General features: G+C 39.1%; 2 protein-coding genes across 2 annotated transcripts in view; both read left to right on the top strand.

Moving 5' to 3' along the window:
- ntng2b (netrin g2b) overlaps nt 1–21,076 on the top strand; it is a 97,485-nt gene that overhangs the window by 65,427 nt on the left and 10,982 nt on the right. Inside the window, exons 6-7 of the mRNA XM_044143949.1 lie at nt 8,944–9,111; nt 20,092–20,226. Coding sequence (XP_043999884.1) covers nt 8,944–9,111; nt 20,092–20,226 — 303 coding nt within the window. The remainder of the gene's footprint in view (nt 1–8,943; nt 9,112–20,091; nt 20,227–21,076) is intronic.
- On the top strand, nt 81–3,806 carry LOC122846788 (histidine-rich glycoprotein). The gene is made up of 8 exons (XM_044143951.1): nt 81–162; nt 262–582; nt 1,773–1,880; nt 2,041–2,142; nt 2,285–2,395; nt 2,539–2,646; nt 2,802–2,903; nt 3,547–3,806. Exons 2-8 carry the CDS (start codon nt 414–416, stop codon nt 3,624–3,626), a joined length of 780 nt encoding a protein of 259 aa, XP_043999886.1. The 5' UTR covers nt 81–162; nt 262–413; the 3' UTR covers nt 3,627–3,806.

The following is a 21,076-nucleotide window of genomic DNA, read 5'->3' as shown; positions in this document are numbered from 1 at the left end:
TATTATTATTATTATTATTATTATTATTATTATTATTATTATTATTATTATTATTATTATTATCTAACAATAAAATTGATTGGCTAGACCAGCACACATCTGAGGAACATGGACATGTAATTCAGAGCCAGACATCATCTCATCATGGAGAGGAGAGAAAAGGTAACACACTTCTACTATTAAGAATAATAATGTTTTCTGGATGACTGCCAAAAAAAAAAAAAAAAAAAACATCTTAAAGACGTATTATTTTCACAATAGCTGTCTCAGCCCCTCACAAATCCGATGGACATGTTCATGAGACTCATGGCCATAAAACAGCAACAGATGAGCAGGGGCACGGTAATACTCAGAAAGCAGGTATCTATTCAGTTTGTGTTCTTGGCTTCAGTGGTTTCTTTATTTTACTGTGCATGCTTACCAGAAACAGCAAATGTGGATGTGAATGTTTGCTGCCTATATTAATGAACATTATTGCATTAGTCTCCCAGATGCATGAGAGGCTCGCACAAGGCCACAAAACAACAGCCTCACATGGACATGGAGAGGAGGGGCATGGACACAATAAAGTAGAGAGGACAGGTATAGAGTATGGATGTAATAATCTAATCGCAATAATCTGAAGCTGGACTGATGGAAACATCAGAGAGAGAAAACAGCCTGTCGCTTTTTTGCTTTTTTCTTCATCAGAACCACAAACTTTAACGTTTTTATTGGGATTTGATGTGATGGAGCAGGAATTAGTACGTAGCTGTGAACTAGAGGGAAAAGGATACAGGTTTTGACAGTTTTTACAAATAACAACTTGAAATGTGCGTAATGTTTTATATTTGCCCGCTCTTCTTTGCGAATAAGCTCCAGTTCGGTCAAATTGAAGAGTTTCTATAAGCAATAATTCTAGGACTTGCCAAAGACTTTCAGCTGAATTGCAACATATGAATAAGTAATCTAAGCTGCAGCCCTAGCTGGATGTTTAGACCTCGTAGGTGAACTTCTAATCCCATTCAAGTTAATTGCTGTCTCTAATTAAACCCAGTTAGATGAAACCTCTAACTGGGTTTCATCCAGTATTCGTCTATCCATCAGCTGTGACACGCTGCATAATGCTGCCACCACCATGTTTCACAGTGAGTCTGGTTGTTCTCTGATGTGCAAAACATGGTGCTCTGTATGTAGGCCAAAAGTTAGATTTTGGTCTGCTGTAACCGGAACGCCATTTTTCACATGTGCTCCACATGTGTCGATGCAGGTTGTCGCAAACGGCTCTTGACGTTCTTTGAACAGTGACAAAAAAATAAAAACACTGTTAGAAAGGTCGGATTTGTTGTTGTGTTCAAAGATTTTTCCAGCTGAGCTGGGCTGAGATTTACGTATCCTGGGTCACTCGGTGGCCTGTCTGAGTAATGCACACCTTGCCAGGCATGTCAGTTTAAGTGGTCAACAATCTTTTCACTGTATTTGTATGTGCTACTTTATGTAGGTCTGTTATTAAATAAATTCCACTAAAATACACTGAAGTTTGTGGTTGTAACAAAGTAAGAAAACGCTGCAGATGTGTGAATAATTTCTCAAGGCACTGCAAGTTTATAAAAATGATCTGAAATCTTAATCAAGAAATAGTAGCATACTTTTAAAATTAGGTGCTGTATGATTTTGAAATTTTAAATCACAATATTGGGAAAATAAATATACAGAATGATGCCACTGGAACCTTAAAAGTGTAAGAAGGAAACACTTTGCTTCTATTCTTAATATTAAATGATTTATTCCAGATCCCCTCAAGCCCAGTGGACACGTACATGATGCTCATGGTCACATACCAGCAACCCCACATGAGCATGGAGAAGAGGGGCATACACACACAAACACTGAAAGGACAGGTACATTCTATAGCAAGCAGGGATATCTGAGTTGAAAACTAAAATGTCACTAATACTAAATATGTAAGTTTACAGAAAATAACTGTGAAAATTAAATGTGCAAAAGGTAGATATTTACTCAGGCATTTACTCGTAAGCTAAATGAGAACATGTATTTCAGATCCTCATGAGTCTCAGCCTGTTGTCCATCATGGCCACAAGTCGACTACCTCACACGGACATGGAGCGATGGAGCACACACACACAAAAGTTGAAAGTACAGGTAAACTCTTAGAGGGATAGTTAGGAGTTTTCCAAAACATTGAGATCATACACATTTACAAAACATGCCCCCAAAAGAGTTAAAAGCTTCAAAAAGCAGGGGGGTTTTGTATCTGCTATCTTATTGACAATTATTATTTCAGATGCTCATGTGCCTCACACCTATGTACATCACAGTCAGAACCCCCCAGCCTCACACGGGCACGGAAAGACAGAGCACTCCCACAGACAAGTTGAAGCGATTGAAACGACAGGTAAAGTTGATAGATGGAGTAGACATTATTCTCCTAAAATCAAAAAATGTATGATATGCAACAGATACGTTTGCAAAATGGGGAGAAAAAAAAAGAACAATTCTTTGCAGATTTGTCATTTTTTTTGACAATGCTAATTTCAGATCCTACGGCATCTCATGGGCATGGACATGAGACGCAAGGTCACAAATCAGCAGCCTCACATGGACACGGACATGAGATGGACACACACAGAAAAGTTGAAGTGACAGGTATATTTACTAGATTTAGTCAAAGATAGGTCGTGGAGACATTATGTTGGTACATATGAAAAATAAAATAAAAGTTAAAATCAATTAAAAACTGAGGAAAATTATCTTTAGAGTGTTTACTTTGAGATCCTAATAAATAAAAATGTTAATTCCAGGCCATGACAAGTCCCACGGACATGAGACTCATGGTCACAGTTCAACAACCTCACATGGACACGGAGAGGAGGAGCACACACCCAGAAATGTTGAAATGCCAGGTAGAGCTGTTAGATTCAGCGTAATGCAAAAGTATTCAAAGCCTTTGACCTCTTAATAAACATTTTTGTAACATCATAACCAGAAACTTCAACATATTTCATTGGAGCTTGATGTGATAAGCCAACATTTTGAGTTATTTGTGAAGTGCTTGAAAAATAATCTGAAGAAGGTAGAACAGATTTAGTTTTCTCGAAAAATGACCTGCAACCAATTGCAATCAGACGTTACCTAATTGTTGAGCAGAGTCCACCTGTGAACAAGAAGAAATCTATTGTTGGTCGCTTAGCCTCAGGCTTTATTTCAGAGTTTCGGAGCAAAAGAGGTTGAATGTAAATGCATGCGCATTTTAATTTCTAAAATAATAAATAATCTACTTCACGAGCATGTGCTACTTTTTTGTGGGTTTATCACATAAAATCCAAATGAGACGCATTTACATTTGTGGCTGCAAGTTGACAAAATGTAAAAAAGCTTGAGACATATGAATACTTTTGCAATACCATATTTTGTGGTAGTTTAATGATTCAAGCATAAAAGTAAAAAAGAAAAAAAAATGAAAGAAGCTACAAAATTTAATGCAACAACAACTAGTGATGTACAACAGACGTTTATTTGTAACCTCAATAAGAATATTGATTCCAGATGGACATGGACATGAGACTCAAGGCCACAAATCAGAGCATGGAGAGGCACGGCATAGCCCAGGTACAACTCGGCTGTGAATTTATATTCTACATAGAGTACAGCATAGCATAGCATAGAATAGTTCCTCATTAGTTACATTTGGAATCTCCTAATAATAATTTTAAAAAATGTTGTTTCTGGTTGTGAAGACCCTCATAAGTCTGAAGAACATGGCCACAAATCCACATCATTTGAACATCAGCTGGAAAGTGGAGGGCACGGGGAAACGCACAGGACAGGTTTCTGTTTTTACATGCTGTTGTAGAGATCTTCCTATAAATCAACGTAAGAGCTTTACTTACATCTCTGCTGATAATGGCATTTCAGTCGCACATGGTTTTGAGGAGCACGCGCACAGCACTCACGGCCACACAGCAACAATCCCATCGCGGCATGGGGAGGGCGGGGAGGACGCTCACGGCCACAGGAGGGCTGAAAATGAAGGTACTTCGATTTTATGCAGTCATTGCGACGCGCTCGTAGATTTACAGTAGCTATGAATACTACATTACATGTGAGGCAGCCGAGTAGATAAACATTTACAACAAATTAGACTTGGCAGCTCACGGTGAGAGGGAAAGATGCAGCTAAACTTATCTCTTCAACTGAATAATTACCTGTCAGTCAACATGAGCAATACTGCTAAATCTTGATCTGGTAGTAATAGTGGTGCCATATTATTTTATGACTGGCCTTTAGTGATGTTGAAGGCAGGAAGTAAAAATATAACTGCATGGTGTATGGAGTAAATATCAAATATCCAGCTTTACTATAACCAGAGCGTTGTAAGCATTTGGCATTGGCTTTATTATTATTATTATTATTATTATTATTATTATTATTATTATTATTATTATTAATATCGAGGTCAATAATTTGTTCCTCACAAATGTGTGAATGATGCTGACTTTGTAGTAATGTTTGTGCTATGGTGTCATGAAAAGTATTTGCCCACTTGCAGATTTATTTCAGTTTATATTGTTTTCCTCGCACTTAAATGTTTCAGATTGTCAAACCAAGGAAAACTAAGAAAACGGAAAAACGAACGAAAAGAAAATGTTATAATTAGGATTTCATTTATTATGGTATAAGCTATTCAAACCTACCTTGCCCTATGTGGGAAAGTATTTCCCTCCTAAACCCAATAGCTACATTAACTGGCAAGGAGTTTTGTCTCACCGCTCTCAGGAAAAATGTTATAATTATAAATCTATTCAAGTTCATGCTGCAGTCATAGTCTAGACTTTTTACATTTTTATTTTCTAAGTGTTTCAACGGTAGATTTCATGATGTGATTCAGATCAATGACCAACTTCATGACCCAGCTTAAAGCCCCAAACTGGACAAACCGTTCAGGTTTTCTATTGTGGGATAGAGCACAAGTCATGGTTATCTATAGTTACAGCAAGTCAGCAACATTATGCCAGCATTTAACACATTTGAATGTTGGTGGAATATTTTGCCAAAAGTCTTGGGGGTCGTTAGGTGTGACGAAGAAGACAGTTGTAACAACTTCCACTCTGATGGATGTCAGAGATTTCTGTTTTTTTTTCCATTTGTTGTTGGATTTCTTTAGGTCAAAGAATGATGACTTGCTGAGCAGATTTTTCAGCCTGCCTAATGGTGTCAAATTCATTTTTTGATTCTGGCAGTAATAAAGTGTCTGTATTTTCAGTAAAGTTAAAACTTAAAAACTGACCCAAAAAAAACTGAAGTAATTAGCAAAGAGGCAAATTATTTCCACAGCATTGTAAGTGGCTTGGTAAAGCACTCATGATTTAAACCATGCTGAATGAATATAAATTGATTTTTTGAGTTGTGGATCGTTTGTAGAGCACAGTATCGTTGCAAACCACGGGAGAGGAGGAGGTGGTCACGGGACCATAAGACACGGTGTTCGGAAAGAAGACGACGAGGAAAAAGAAAGAGCGAAAAAGAAAGGTAGAATCCTGTATCGATGGAGTCGCACAGCAGTTCGTAACTGGTTGTACATATTGATTACACAGTTACACAGCTGAGGCAGGCTTATGGGATTGCCAAAGCAGAGCTTATTGTTTTTCTGCAACTATTTGTTAGCAGTATTTGTGCTGAAGTGAGGCTCACTGTCCTGCTTACGGTCTGGGAGTTCTGTTTCTTATCATCCCATGAATGCTGGTGTAGAAAAACACATGTAATGAGTTGTTAACATGAAGAAATGAACTGCGTTTTTGAAACATCTTAATCTGCTGCGTGAAGTACCTCTTATCATGGTTGTTAATTTTAAAGTGTGACATTGCTAAGGGACAAAGTAAGCTACACTTGCTGTGAAGTCACTTCTGATGGTAAAATCTGAAGATCAAACTATATAAGCAATGATATGAATACTGGAGGGAGTGTTTTTAAAGTTCTCCATCTGCTCAAGTGAAACTGGGAATTTTGATGACTTCCTGTTGACACCCAAGAAACTTTAACCAGTTCCATGCTGGTTTCCTTCTTTTTAGTTTGTTTCAGAAAATAATTTGCACAAATTACTACTTGTGAACACATTGCCTTTTCAACCAAATCAAAACATATTTGTAACTAGAAAGCAACACAAAACATTTCTTTAGCAATGATTGATTTTCAATTATGTCCAACCAGTGAAAAACTGTGCAGTAGTTATAGAGTCCATCAGCTTTGCAGAACAATTTCAACCCATTTTCTCACAAAGATTTAGGTTTTAATCCCAAACACCTAATCTATTAGATTCCTCTTTAGACTCCTGTGTTGCTCTGACGCTGTCCTCTAGGCTATGCAGACTCCAGCTGTGAGAATGTAAAGTGCAGTAGAAGACTGTGGCATAGTGAATGACATGAATCTTAAACAAAGGTTCCTTCATTTCCCCAAAGGGCTTCTGCAACTCTTGACCTCAGGAGAGCCTCAGGTCAAACAGTTACTCGGGATCATATATGACAATTTTAAAGGTAAGAGGTCGATATTTTTAGCAGCAGGTCCGAGGAACCGGACAGAAAGATTACATCTCAATGCACCTTCTGGATTCTTTGGTGTTAAAGTGGAACTTCTGTAGAAAAATTCCTTCGCCTTGCTCCGTCGTTTTCATCTGTCCCTCTTTGTTCATGCCTTCCCTCTGCGCCCGCTCCCCTCTCATGGTTGTGTTCACTTTGTGCTCATGATTAAGGTAAGAAGTTGCACTTTGTGTTCACGCTGCTGTTCACACAACCTGCTGGTTGTTCACGTTTCTTTTTCTCCTAGGAAAAGGATGCTTGTTCGGAAAATATGCAATCATCGCTTTAAACTCACAACAGTCAATCCGGACAGTTTCCATCTTTCTCTCACTGTGACCTTTCACTTTTAATCATTCACAACTGATAAATACTAATAAACCAGCATCTTGACTCATAACACTAATTTGAGGAAGAATGTCCCATTGCCTTTCCAGTCTGGAAAGTAATTGGCCATTTATATTTAATCAGGCAGGTCTCCCCTACTGCTTGCACGGTTCCCTCAGTGCTGAGAGAGGCACTTTATGGTTCTCCTTGCGTTGGCTTCCTTTAAGCCGGCTCATTAATATCTTAGCTGGCATCATCAGCCGAACAATAATAAAATAATAATGTGACGGCTGATTAAACAGCTAAACTCCGACTTTTTAATGTGCATTTAAATGCGTATTTGCATAAACATGCCCGGTAAACGCCTCTTTAGAGGACAGTGATGTCTTGCAGCCAACTTCTAAAGCTTAATAAAAGCTTAATTAGGAAGCGGCCTCAGCCAAGATAATCAGCGAGAGTGGAGCAACACCACTCCACCGACGGCTGCACCGCCTCTGCACAATGCAGGCACCTCTGTTCCTAATATCATTAATCTCTCTCTGAAGAGAAATTATTCCAATCATTGCACAATTTTACTTTTTTTTTGTTGTTGTTGTTGTCGTTTGTTTTCGGCTGGTGTTGCTGGGACGAACTGGCGACCTGCACAGAGTGTACTCTGCCTCTCGCCCAAATACAGCCGCAGATAAGCACTGCGATTGTGCCACTGGCGCTACCTTGATGTCGAGAACCTGTCCTCAAAAAGCAGCTGTAAAATCACTAACTTTAAGTAATCTATAAGCTAATCTACTATTTCATTATAGCATACTGAATTATAGCAGTTTACAAACACGCACAAACAATGTATTTTTACATATCATTTTATGCAACATGTCTTTATTGTCAAAGTTATAAATGTTGCTTTCATATTAGCTCTTCATTTTTCAAATATTTTCCCTCAGCTGCATTGTTTAAACAACTATAGCTTTAGTGAAATTTGTTGGAGTCATATTGAATTGAAAATGAAGCATCATAGTCGCCGGGCACAGGAAAATCAGAATACAGTGATAAAAAAAATTTTAAAAAATGTATTTTTAGTTTGAACAACAGCTTAATCAATGTGAAGCAGTACATTGCACAGATTCATGCAAATGTTTTAGGGCTCCATAACAAACTCGAGCCAATCATTTACAGGAAGATTTACCATCTGCTGCACATGAGGCGACAATAATACTAAAAAAAAGATGTACTAGTTAAATTTATATTACATTAACCACACCATGTTTTCATTAAGATGATAATGAGTAAATCCTTAATTTTGATCATTCTCAAACTTTCATGACCACTGGATCACTCATGTTCCTAAAAGTGATTATAAACTTGTTATTCCACGCATGAACGACCCATGGGTTTGATTTTAAGGAGAACAGGCTTGCTGAGGAGGACTGCCCCAAATGCATCTCATTTAAATTTCAGCTAGTTTTATCTGGCTCGTTTTATTGCTGCGCTCTCAACTGGACCCATCACGCTAACGAGGGTCAGGCTGATTTCGCAAGTTCCCGCTTCAAGTCCAGAAACACCGACTGCATCCTTCGCTTCCGACTCCCCAGTTTATGATTTTGCGGCTTGTAATCGAGTCATCTGCTAACGTAATTAAATTCCCTGGCAGAATTAACATGCCTGAACCTACACGAGATTAAATGCATGAACACAAATACTCGCCCGCAGAAACACACAGGATGGAGGAATTCCCCTCAGTAATCAGTGCAGCACACCGAAGCAGACTCAGCAAACCTGCGAGTGTGCTAATGGAGAGGGAGTGGTTTGTCTTTATGGAGCCAATATAGAGTGAGAGATGCACCCCATAAAACACAAGCAGAGCAGTTTATTCTTCAAACTGACACCTAACCCTGTCTGATGAATTGGTTAGAGCGGATACGTTTGCGCTGCTTCCTGCTACACTTGATAAAATCCCCCCCTCTCTCCCCATTTTGGTTATTTGTACTTTGAAGTCAAAAGATGAACCTGTTTTACTTGGGAACTAAACTGAAATGTGTCTCTTTCCACTCAGACTGTGAGTGCTACGGCCACTCCAACCGCTGCAGCTACATCGACTACCTGAACATCGTCACTTGTGTCAGCTGCAAGCACAACACCAGAGGCCAGAACTGCCAACACTGCAGACTGGGATACTTCCGCAACGCCTCTGCCGAACTGGATGATGAGAACGTCTGCATCGGTCAGTCTGCTGGGAGTCGATGAGAGTGTGCGGAAGGGCGGGGGTCAGATCAACGTGTGTGTGTGTGTGTGTGGGTGTGTGTCAATATAGCAGCACAGTGGGATTTTTTTCTGTGTTTAATAGAGGAGCACATAAAAGAACGCTACTTAGAAAATTAACACAATTACTCATATGATGTGGTTTTAAGCCGAGGAATAACTGATCAATATTGTGGATGGAGGATTAAATTTGAATGTGCAAAAACAACAACAAAAAAGAACCATTCATTCAATAAAACATATGACTGTTTGTCTAAAAATAATCTAAAATTGAACTGGGCTGTTCTAAATGTTGATTTAAAAAATTTTTTTTTTTACACTTTTTAGCATGACTGTAGTTTCTAAATACTGGAGTTGTGCAGGACATGCAGTAAGTTAAATTTTTGGTAGCAGTAACTCCCATAGCAAAAGCTCCTGCTAGTCATCTGCTGCAAGTAAACTTTACAGACTCTGTAAATTAATGTCAGCACAAATCCAGCTGTTTTGCGAAGGCCTCCGATCTTTAATGGTAAACATTTTGGGGGCTTCGTTTTAAGCCCCCGTCAGCTCTTAAAACGAAGGAGCACATCAGGCAGTTCAGGGGAAAAGTTGGGAAAATATTTCAAGAAGGCCGAGGATGGGCGACTTCCGGAACGGACCACCATCATAATGGTCGCATAGTGAGAGCGCTCCTGGTTGAACCAGAGGAATTAGAGAAATTCTCCCCTTAAAACCTAGATAAATATACCAATACAATAACTTAAAAAGGGGGACGAGACTCTACCACTAATTTGAGAAATAAACGCCGACTGAAGTCAGGTGGGTGAGGAAGAAAGGACGCAGCAACAACTAGCAGCTAACGGGTTGAAGCTAACAAGCCACGAGGAGTAGTGCCTGAAAATGACCGACACTGAACTGATTTTGGGAGAATTAAAAGGGTTTCGCCAAGAAAATAAAGAACAATTTGAGACGATAAAAGAAGAACTTGCGAAGGTGAACACCAGGATGGAAGAAGTGGAGGGACGTGTGGAGAAGGCAGAGGAAAGGATCCTAAATACGGAGGAGGTTATCACGGCTATGCTAAAGCTACACGCTAAGCTGGAAGACAAATTGATGGATTTGGAGAGTCGATCCAGACGAGAGAACATAAGGATATATGGGGTACCGGAAGGATCCGAGAAGGATTCGACGATGATCTCATTTGTCGAAGTACTACTCCGTCAATGTCTTGAATTAAATGAAGACATCCCTGATCTCCACATTGAAAGAGCTCACCGGTCTCTGGGGCCGCTACCGCCAGCCGACGCCCCACCGCGCTCCATCATAATTAAGTTTTTAAGCTTCAGAACCAAAGAGATGATACTCCACAAAGCCTGGCGGAGGAAGGGGTTTACATGGCAAGAAAATCACATCAACCTGGATCACGATTATCCACCTCTCATACTTAAAAGACGAAGGGAATATAAAGAAATCCGCAAAGTCTTGAAGGAAAATAACATCCACTTCCAGACCCTCTTCCCCGCGAAGCTGCGTGTTAGATACGAAGACGGAACCAAAACCTACGATACGGTAGAGGAGGCATCAGAGGATCTGCTGAGACGAGGCTTCAATGTGCCAACCACCAAACCTCCGGAAACACTCATGGAGCAGGTGCAGCAACTGTCCTGGACGAGAATGGATCGACGAGCGATGAAGGGCACCTTTAAAGCCGGCCGGGGCTCCAGCTACAAGGATAAGCTGCGAGCCTTCAGGAGAACACCTGCGGCCCCCTCCGGGACCTAGCGGATCTTCCCCAGGCCGAAGACGGCGGGAGGAATTGTGAAATATCTCCAACCAAATCTGTAACTAGTGGTGGAAACAAACTTTTGAATAATCCGGTTCAATCGGGACCTTCCTTTTTCTTTTTTCTCTTCGTTTGGAGTTGGGAAACCTTTCTCGGTTTTTCCTTTTTTTTTCGCGACATGCGACTGTTGCAGGTAAGGACCTCTCCCTCTGGATCGAGGAGGGGAACTTTTTCCTTCGAACCCCTTGGAGGGTCTCAACAGGGTCAGGTTATTAGACCCCTACCTAGGAAGTTACATGGACAAATTATGTTCAGTTTTTTGTTTATTATGCTAATTGTTTGTTCCCTGCCGGTTCTCGCAGGAAGGGGGAAATGCACCAGGTTTTTGAGTGAGATGGAGGGGGGAATCACATAGATGCAAAACGGATCTTTAAAAATAGCATCATTTAATATAAATGGAGTACTCAATCCAGTTAAGAGGGAAAGAATTTTATCAAAATTAAGGAAAGATAAAGTCCAAATTGCTTTTTTGCAAGAGACGCACCTCAACGACTCAGAACACGCCAAATTAAATAAACAAGGATTTAAACATGTTTACTTCTCTTCACATGATTCGGGGAGGCGAAGGGGAGTGGCGACCCTCATATCCAAGGCTGTAAATTATGAGCACATTTCAGAATATAAGGACAAGGAAGGTAGATTTCTTATGGTCATAGGCAAAATAGAAGGAAGCGTGATAACTTTCCTTAACGTGTATATTCCTCCCGGAAGTCATTGGTCTTTTTATAAACAAGTAGTTGATATAATGACAACCAAAAGTCAAGGGATTTTAATATGCGGCGGAGACTTCAATGTTCGATTAAATCCGAAAATAGACTCTTCGAACGGGAAACCTGACGCAAAAAACATTAGCAGAAGATTAAACACCTGGATGAATGAGATGGGGGTCGTGGATGTTTGGAGAGAAAGAAACCCAAAGAGTCGAGATTATTCACACTACTCACATGCTCACAATGTCTACTCCCGCATAGATTACTTCTTTATGTTCAAGGGGGATCTTTTTAGGGTAGACAGCAGTGAAATAGGACCTAATACTCTTTCAGATCATGGTCCCATCTACATCTCAATCCGTCTGAGTAATAAGAGGAGGTTCACTCTGTGGAGACTGAACTCTAACATTTTGAACAAATTGGATATTAGAGACAAACTAAAACGTGAAATTAATCTATATTTAGAAAATAATGATAATGAAGAAGTGACCCCTCCTATAATCTGGGACGCATTAAAAGCAGTGATTAGAGGTAAAATTATATCCATAACCTCATATGAGAAGAGAATCAGAGCAAAGAAACTCCAGGATTTAGAAGAGGAGTTGAAAAGATTACAGAGAGAACATGCAAAATCGCCCAAAGATGAAAACACCAACCATAGGATTATAAAACTTAAGAAAGAAATAGAAGAAATAAACATCCAGGAAATCCAAAAGAAGCTTATTTTTATAAAACAGCAATATTATGAGATAGGTGGGAAATCCCTGAAACTTTTATCATATAGGTTAAGAAGACAACAAGCTTGCAGAACTATACATAAAATAAGAAATAGTGTAACAAATAAAATAGAAACTAATCCGGAAGAAATCAAAAACTCCTTTCAAAGATATTATGAAACACTATACTCTCAAACACAGACAAGCAACGACAATCAGACCGATGCCTTTCTGGAAAAGATCAATCTTCCAACGGTCACTGATGAACAAAATAAAAAATTAATATCTAAAATTACAAAAGAGGAAATCCAATCAGCAATCAAGAGAACTAAAAAGGGAAAATCTCCAGGGACAGATGGATTCACTACAGAATGGTATAAAATTATGCAAGACCAACTAATACCAACATTAGAGAAAACCTTCAACTGGGTTTTGGAAAATAAAATTATTCCACCCTCATGGAAAGAGGCCGTGATTTCAGTCATACCCAAGGAAGGAAAAGACAAATTGGATTGTGGGAGCTACCGTCCTGTAAGTCTTCTAAACAATGACTACAAACTTTTCACCTCCATACTATCTAAAAGAATAGAAAACATATTACCAGATTTAATACATAAAGACCAGACTGGTTTTGTCAGGCAGAGACGGACCCAAGATAACATTAGAAAAACATTACACATCATGAAGGAACTTACTCAACAAAAATTAGAGGCACTGATATTAAGTCTAGATGCAGAGAAAGCATTCGATTCGGTGAGGTGGTCATTCTTATATAAAGTGCTTTCAAAATTTGGGTTTCATACAACGATAATTGACACATTTAAATCTTTATACAATAAACCAACAGCTAGAATCAAAATTAACGGAGATCTGACCAATTCATTCACTTTGGAGAGAGGAACGAGACAGGGGTGTTGTGTGTCGCCGCTTCTCTTTGCCTTATATATTGAGCCCATGAGTCAACTTATCAGGCAGAGTCCAGATATAAAAGGGGTTTCAACGACATCTGGGGAGCAAAAACTATCCTTGTTTGCTGACGATTTATTGATAAATATAACGCAGCCCACACAAACAATCCCAAAACTGATGAAGTTACTCGAAGAGTTTAGTTTAATTTCTGGTTACAAAATTAACATAAATAAAACTCAAGTATTAACATTTAACTATGATCCACCGTCTTCAATTAAGACTGTGTACAACTGGAAGTGGGAGGCTGAGTCTATCAAATATCTGGGTGTTTCACTACCGAGGGACTTCTCAGAACCGTTTGATATCAATTATGGCCCATTTGAAAATAAAATCAGATTTACATAGATAGAACGTTATTCCCTTTTTAAGTTTGAGCTCCTGGATCGAATCCATCAGGATGAATATCCTTCCACAGCTACTGGACTGATTTCAATGTCTACCAGTCAGAATCCCACCTAAACCGTTCTCACAATGGGAGAGATTAATAGTGAGGTATTTGTGGCAGGGTTAGGGTAAAAAGGCCAGAATTAAGTTTAGAACAACTAAAAAGAAAGAAAAGGGTGGAATGGGCCTTCCCTGTTTGCAGGATTACTACCACGCAGCCCAACTGAGATCTTTAGTCTGCCTGTGCTCATCATCATACACCGCAGCATGGAAGGAAATAGAAGGCACAACAATAAAAGGAATCCCAATAACAGTCCTACTTGGTGATTATAAACTACAAGAGGAACAGCAGATTCCAGAAGACTCCATTACAGGTAGTTTTCTCAGGTCCTGGCAGGAATTGGCTAAAATCTGCAGAATAGGAAAAACATCTAAAATTATGAGGTGGTGTGCCTATGATTCAGATTTTGCACCTAATAGGACTGATAACAGATTTAAGTTATGGATCTCAAAAGGATTAACTACCTATTATTCATTTGTCCATAAAGGGATATTTCAGAGTTTTGAAACCCTACAGAAGGATCATGGACTGGAGAAAGATGATTTTTTTAGGTACCTGCAGGTGAGACATTATTTTAATAGTAATTTTAAAGAGGGGCTGAGAAAGAGTGATTCAAGTTTCATGGAGACATTTCTATCACTAATTAAACCCAGTTCAGACAGTAGAATTATCTCTAAGTTATATAATGCCATACAGCTGTCTAAACATGAGAATACAGAATACATAAAGAGGAAATGGGAAAAGGAAATTAAGGTTAAAATCTCACAAGAAGGCTGGGAAGAAATATGTCAACTGCAGTGGGTCTCAACTGGATCGAACACATGGCGGGAGTTTTGTTGGAAAAATGTCGCACGATTTTTTGTTACACCCATTCAGAGACGATATCAAAACAACGATGACGCCTGCTGGAGGCTCTGTGGGTCTAAGGAGCCAACCACTTCCATGTTTTTGGGAGTGCCAAGTAATAACACCATACTGGGAAGAGTTCCACAAACATATTGAAAATGTATTTAATGTAAAGATTCCATTCAAATGTGAAACGTTGTACTTGGGTAACTTACATTTGGACACATGGACAAATGCAGACAAAAAACTCCTGGCAATACTACTGGCAGCCAGTAAGAAAGCCATCACAAGGAAATGGCTAAAACCAGATCCACCCACTATCGATGAATGGATTGAAATTGTTCACCAGATTTATGTTATGGAAAAGATTTCTTTTTCCCTCCAAGTTGAAAAGGGAAAGTTTTATAAGATCTGGACCAAATGGACTGAGTATGTAAAACCGACTAGATCTGACTTCATTTGACTGTTCTTGAGAAGTATGTGCCCCCCCCTTGTATATTCTTGTGTTGTTGTTTTTTTTATTGCTTGAGATGGTGCAATCCCCATTATTGTTCAATTCTGTTCATTTTTGTTATTGTTTACAATTAAAATTTAGAAATAGTCTGTAAAAATACTAGAAAGACAGTATGGAAAAATTCATTTAAACATTCCGGTAGTATACTCATGTACTATCTTAAATGGGAAAAGCTGTAATCAACGAATGTGATGGAAATTTGTCTTTCTAAATAAAAATATAAAATGCTAAAAAAAAAAAAAGAAGGCCGAGGATATAGAACAGTTCATTTCGTCCAAATGAATAAATATTCCAAAAAGGGGAGCATTGATTAGGGGAGAAACCAAGAGACCCACAACACTGATGAATTGCTATAGAAAAATTTGTAAGCAGTTTTCCACAAGCCATGTAGGAAACACAACTAAAATGTGAAAGAAGTTGTTCTAAAAATGCTAACACTTTGGCCCACGTGCAAAGTGCGATGTAGGGGAGGAAGCTAACATCCTTACCACACTCTTTGTCAGAATAAAAGAACATGGTGGTGATGACAATATGCTTTGGGGAAGCTTTCCTTTAGCCAAACATCTAAAGGAAATGTCTGGCTAAACAAACATTTCCTTGTTTGGACCATCTTTGATAATCATTACCATCTTTGATAATCAGTCTCTAAAAGTTCAAACCTGGGAAAGACAGACCCCTAAAGACTTGCAGCTGTAATTGCAGCGAAAGGTGATTCCACAAAGTATTGACTCTGTGTGGGGGGCGGCTGAGTACAAATGCATGTAACATTTTGCTGATTTCTTTTTTAAATCATTTCAAAAATGGCGTTCTGTTTTCTACAGAACATTGTTCCCAAATTAGCCCTCATTTCCCCTGGGGAAAGTCTTTCTGACCACATTAATATATTTTCTAACTTACAAATGAATTTACTCATCTTTTCCATTTCAATTTGAGATATAAAGGACATTTTAAATAAAATTGATCATTACTGTAATTATCATCTTATTTGATCAAGCAGCTCTTGACTCAACCAACATAGACTTTGCGCCTCAGCGTCAGCTCTGTGATTTTAAGAGGCCTACCACTTCGGAGCTGATTTGCTCTCATTCCCACTTACTTCCACTTTGTTCAAATACCACTAAAATGTTAAATATTTAGTAGCAAGGAAATTTTATGCCTGGACTTATTGCAGAAGAGTAGTTAGGGTAAGCATATGATTAAAAGAGTTTAGCGTTCAGGATGAGTTATAGTGGATGTGCGCTGATGCCAGTGGTAGATGTGACATAAAGAATTAAAACTATGCTGAATGCTGAAATGCGCATGAATCGTGTAGACTTCAACAGAAAATAAAACAAGCGTGCTTCTCTTATTTTTATACTCTTTCAATCAGATCAGAACCAGCACAACAACATGTGCAGGAACTGACAAGAGACTCCCATAGTCTGGAGATAAAACTTTGGGTTTTAGGCCTGTTGCCTTTGCAACCTGAAGCAAGACGGACTACAATATGAATGGTGCAAATAGCCTCAGGCACCCTTAAAGCTGAAAGTCAACACTGTAAACTTCCATCATCCCCACTATGCTGAAGTGTGGAGCAAGGACAATGCCGGGCATGACCGGTCTAAAACGTGTAAATATTTACCATTGCACATTTGTGTACACTTGCCGTTTATTTGCATACGTCAACGGCTGCTTTTAGTGAAGCGTTTCGTGTTGGAGAACAATCTGTTTGCATAGCTGTGGAGGTGAAATCTGGTGTTGATTTTAAGCCATCTGTAGGTGAACGGCAGGAGGCTGGAGGGTGAACTCACCACATTCAGAGCACACACGGTTCCCGGCCTTAGAGTCAGCACAAATAAGCCCCCATCAGCTCATCTGCCTGCACAGTGCCACACCGAGCACAACCAAACACATCCACGCTCTCTAGAGCAAGGAACATCTCCTAAACAGCTTGACTAATATACTTAATAATTGCTGCTTATGACCCAGAGCTTAAATATTAACCACTTTCCTGCTTATTTGTTAGTTTGTTTTTTTCAATATTGTTCTCTCAGCTTGACTTTTATGTTTTAAATATTTTATAGTAACTTCTTTTACAAGTTTGGCTTTGTCCAATTTATCTATTCAAAGTCTGGAAATGGTCACAGATTTGAATTCAGTCTCTTTAAAGCAGTGTTTGGAACTCTTATTATGAAGAAAGGAAGGAAGTAGTTGTTGAGCTAGTCTATGGTTTTGCATCTGGGAGACTAATGTGTTGTTAAAGATTGTTGGCTGGGTTGGGTGATTACATTCAGTTACAACAGCATTAGAACCGGTAACCCTAACCCTAAGCCCTATTTTAGTTATTTGTGATTAAAAGGACCTGATGTACTGTGAGAATACTGCAGAATACTACAAATGACAGTAAAGGAGCTTCCTGTTGGCGCCAAAGTAAAATGAGTCTTAGCTCTATTTGACAGTTCTAGTTCTAAATCCATCATTTCTAGACTGTTCAAACTGTGCCCAAATGATTAAGAATTTTTTTTTTTTCTCAGAACAAGGAATTTTTAAAGCTTTTGTGGCATTCGAACTATATTACAACTAGAGTGATAAGTGTTGGAACAGAAACAGCACACGTGAAGATTATTTTTATTCTAAAAACAAACAAAATACTCTAGATATCCACAAAAAAGTTGAATTTAAAATTAAACAATCATTTCATATCATCTTCGTGAACCTATTTCCTATATCTTTGTGTCTTAGAAAGTGAATTAATTATTACTCCCCTCCTGAGCAGCAATATTGAATCTGAACCCAGGGTCAGTTTGGTGACTTCCAATTTTACAAATCAAAATTACGACTTCAGCAGGTGATCGTTTTTCATTTTCCCGTCTTGTAAACCACAAATTCTGACTTGTGGTCAAGAGATGGTTTGCACAGGTAGATATATTTAAGGCTCCTTGTATTCATTTGAGTTCTGTCGATGCTGCAAGGTTGTTGTCATGTTTCTTGCGGTGCACGCCGGTTCGTAGGATCTGGTCCATCTTCAAATTCTAATAAAGTCTGAATCACATTCTGAACAAACTGGTAAATAATGCAGCATAAAAAGAGGGACTTTTTGCATCTCCGCCAGCTTTTGAAAATAGCACCACATTTCTGACACTTACTTTTGAAATCAGACGTGATCAAAAAGCTTGCGCCTCCGCATGGCTGAAGGGTTGTCATCAGCGTCTGAAATAAATACTTTCCGACTTAAAAGGACACCTGTCATTTTGATGGTTTTTTTTTTTTTTTTTTTTTTTTTTGCTCTGAATGTGAAGAAAGTCAAAGCAAATTCTTCAAGGCGGCGAGATCCGTGCTGTTGTCTGGAAGCAAGCATGTGACAAGTTTGTGGAAAGCTCGTTAATTTAACCTCAAGTAGACCTTGAGTCAGTTTGCGTACTCATGCTGTAGACGCCAGCAGGAAAAAGTTGCTACGAAGCTCATGGTTTGGTCCAGGGAGCTAAAAATATCTGCAAATATTACAAAAGAGCTGGTGGATGAGGCTTTTGGTTCAGATATCTCGCAGGTGATAAAAATGGGGTGAAACTGTAATAATTAGCCGAGAGAAAAGGATTACACTTAAGATCTGAATCTCTGCAATACTGTCCGCCATGTCTGTACTTTGAAGACACTCCGCTCTCCCCGCCGTGCTGTGGATCTGATTTGAAATGTGAAATGTATTGATTTATTTGGCAGGGAAAATGCACACACTTTAACATTTTTGCAAGTGCACCAGACTAAGCTAAATTCCCGTTATCTATCTGCTGTCCCTGAACAATTTTTTTTTACATTTTCTCCACAAACACCCAATGTGTTCAAAGTGGATATTATGTGACGGAGGAACACGGAGTAGAAAAGAGTGGTTTCAAATTCAGGAGCTGAAGAGAACCAAGCAGAAGCTGCACAGGAGGAAACGCAGTGCAGCTGGAGGTTTTTGCAGCTTAAATAGACCATAGAAATCATTAGGGTATGCTTGGTATATTCTGCAGAGTATGAGAAGTATCACGCGTGAAGCAGCATCTCAGCCGGAGGTGACTGCCTGAATTAGCTGGCAGGCGTCGCCTCGTTAGTGAACAAACACAGCAAACAGGTCAGAGATCAAGTAAGACGGTGATGTTTAAAGCAGAGTTATGCTAGTTAACAACATTCTGATCTTTAACAATCTCAAAATGAAACAAGTATGGCACGATTTTTAATTTTGAGAAATGAGAAGCATCCTAGAGGCCAATGGTAAAACTACAGGAGATGCAAAGATCCACAGCTGGCAGATATGTTGCCTAAAGAATATTATAAATACTTTTCCTTCTACTTCCAAATTGTGCACTGCTCTGTGTTGCTCTATCCCTCAAATTCCTATGAAAACACAATAAAGTTTGTAGTTACAGGGTCTAAAATGTTGCATAAAAAGCTTCTTGTTTCAGCAGGAATACAAATCCAAACCCTATTACCAAAACTATATCATGATGTCAATGAACTAGGAAGAAAAATGCACATCCTCTACAGCAGGGGTGTAAAATTTGTTTTCATTTTGGAATCATAAAAGTCCCCAAAGGGCCGATTGTGGCAGAATTTATTGACAAAACCCATTAGCAAACTGTTAAAATATTAATAAATAGCTGTCTTTGCAATCAATAAATCTTGGATTGATAATATGAAACATTTTCAAATTGATGTTATTTGGCAACATGCACACAGACAAAAAAAACACTTTGATTTGTTTGATATAAAATCATATTTAAGCACACAACTGTTTGAAGGTTGTTTTCGTGTGTCCTTCAGGAGCCTAGAGGGCCACATGAAAAACTTTGGTGATCATAATTAGCCTCCCTGGGCCTTGAGTTTAACAAGTTCAGCAAAAAAAAATGCTACAGCTAACGAGTCAAATTTTTATCTCTTCAAATTTTCTGTGCCTTTCCTCAGAGTGTAACTGCAACCAGCTGGGCTCCATCCACGACCGGTGTAACGGCACGGGCTTCTGTCAGTGTAAAGACGGCGCGGCGGGGGCCAAATGTGACGACTGCCTGCCGGGATACTACTGGAAACAAGGCTGTTACCGTGAGTGCCAGCAGAACGGGAAGGGGGGAATGTTGCAGCCTTTCTGGGACCTTTTCAAGTGCACCGGCCACTTAACTCATGGCCGCTCCCAATGTTTTCTTTACACACAGGGGAATAGATCATGTAGCTCATTAGAGGCATCAGCTGCTTTTTAAATTGATGACCCTGTCACACCTTAACCCCATTACAGAGAATCGTCTTCCTTTCCCATCTACCATCTAGTCGGGTGCCTCAGTCTCGCATATTTATATATTCTAAAAAGACAGACGTGGATGCAACTTGTCTTTGGTTTATTAATAATGATAAATGAGAAAATATATGCAGTGCATTTACCAGTGTTTGTTTAAAGTTAAATGCTAAATAATCAAAGGAAACTAATTGTTTCTTCTGTAAAAGAAAGGAAAAAAACATAATCTCTGACCACAGAAGCCAAATCCTCCTTTTCTTTGCGAACATTTTTAGGTCAGGTATTTTTAAATATCCAACTGCTGTTGTCTGTGCTCTCACTAATGCCTTTTATAGCACTTTAATGACGCGCCAGCTCTCTCAGATCATTACTTAACAAATTCCACATGTGCATATTTTATATCTTTATTTATTTATTTGTTTATTTATTCTGCTGGGTGTGACAAAACAGTTTTGACTCGACCCCGGGAAAGTGCAACCTCAAGGAAAACTGGAAGGGCTGCAAAAACGGGGGGAAAAATAAAAAAGCAGGTGTTACTTTTTCGTGTCCCCAAGGAAAAAACTGGAGCATTTATCTTGCTCTTCTTCCTTCTTTCCTTCCTTCCTTCCCTCGCTGTCCTGCCCTCTTTGTTCTCTCCGCTCTGAACTCTGCTCTTCCTGCTCT

The sequence above is a fragment of the Gambusia affinis genome, linkage group LG17 (assembly GCF_019740435.1).
Source record: "Gambusia affinis linkage group LG17, SWU_Gaff_1.0, whole genome shotgun sequence".
NCBI classification, from domain to species: domain Eukaryota; kingdom Metazoa; phylum Chordata; class Actinopteri; order Cyprinodontiformes; family Poeciliidae; genus Gambusia; species Gambusia affinis.
The sequence above is the reverse complement of the archived record's forward strand: the minus strand, read 5'-3'. Positions and strand labels throughout refer to the sequence as shown.

What these genes read in the sequence shown, in the direction of transcription:
- LOC122846788 (XM_044143951.1), top strand. Translation starts at nt 414, where the DNA reads ATGCTTACCAGAAACAGCAAATGTGGATGTGAATGTTTGCTGCCTATA. An exon ending in CAATAAAGTAGAGAGGACAG is followed by an intron (nt 583 to 1,772) that starts GTATAGAGTATG and finishes GATTTATTCCAG; the next exon opens with ATCCCCTCAAGCCCAGTGGA. An exon ending in CACAAAAGTTGAAAGTACAG is followed by an intron (nt 2,143 to 2,284) that starts GTAAACTCTTAG and finishes TTATTATTTCAG; the next exon opens with ATGCTCATGTGCCTCACACC.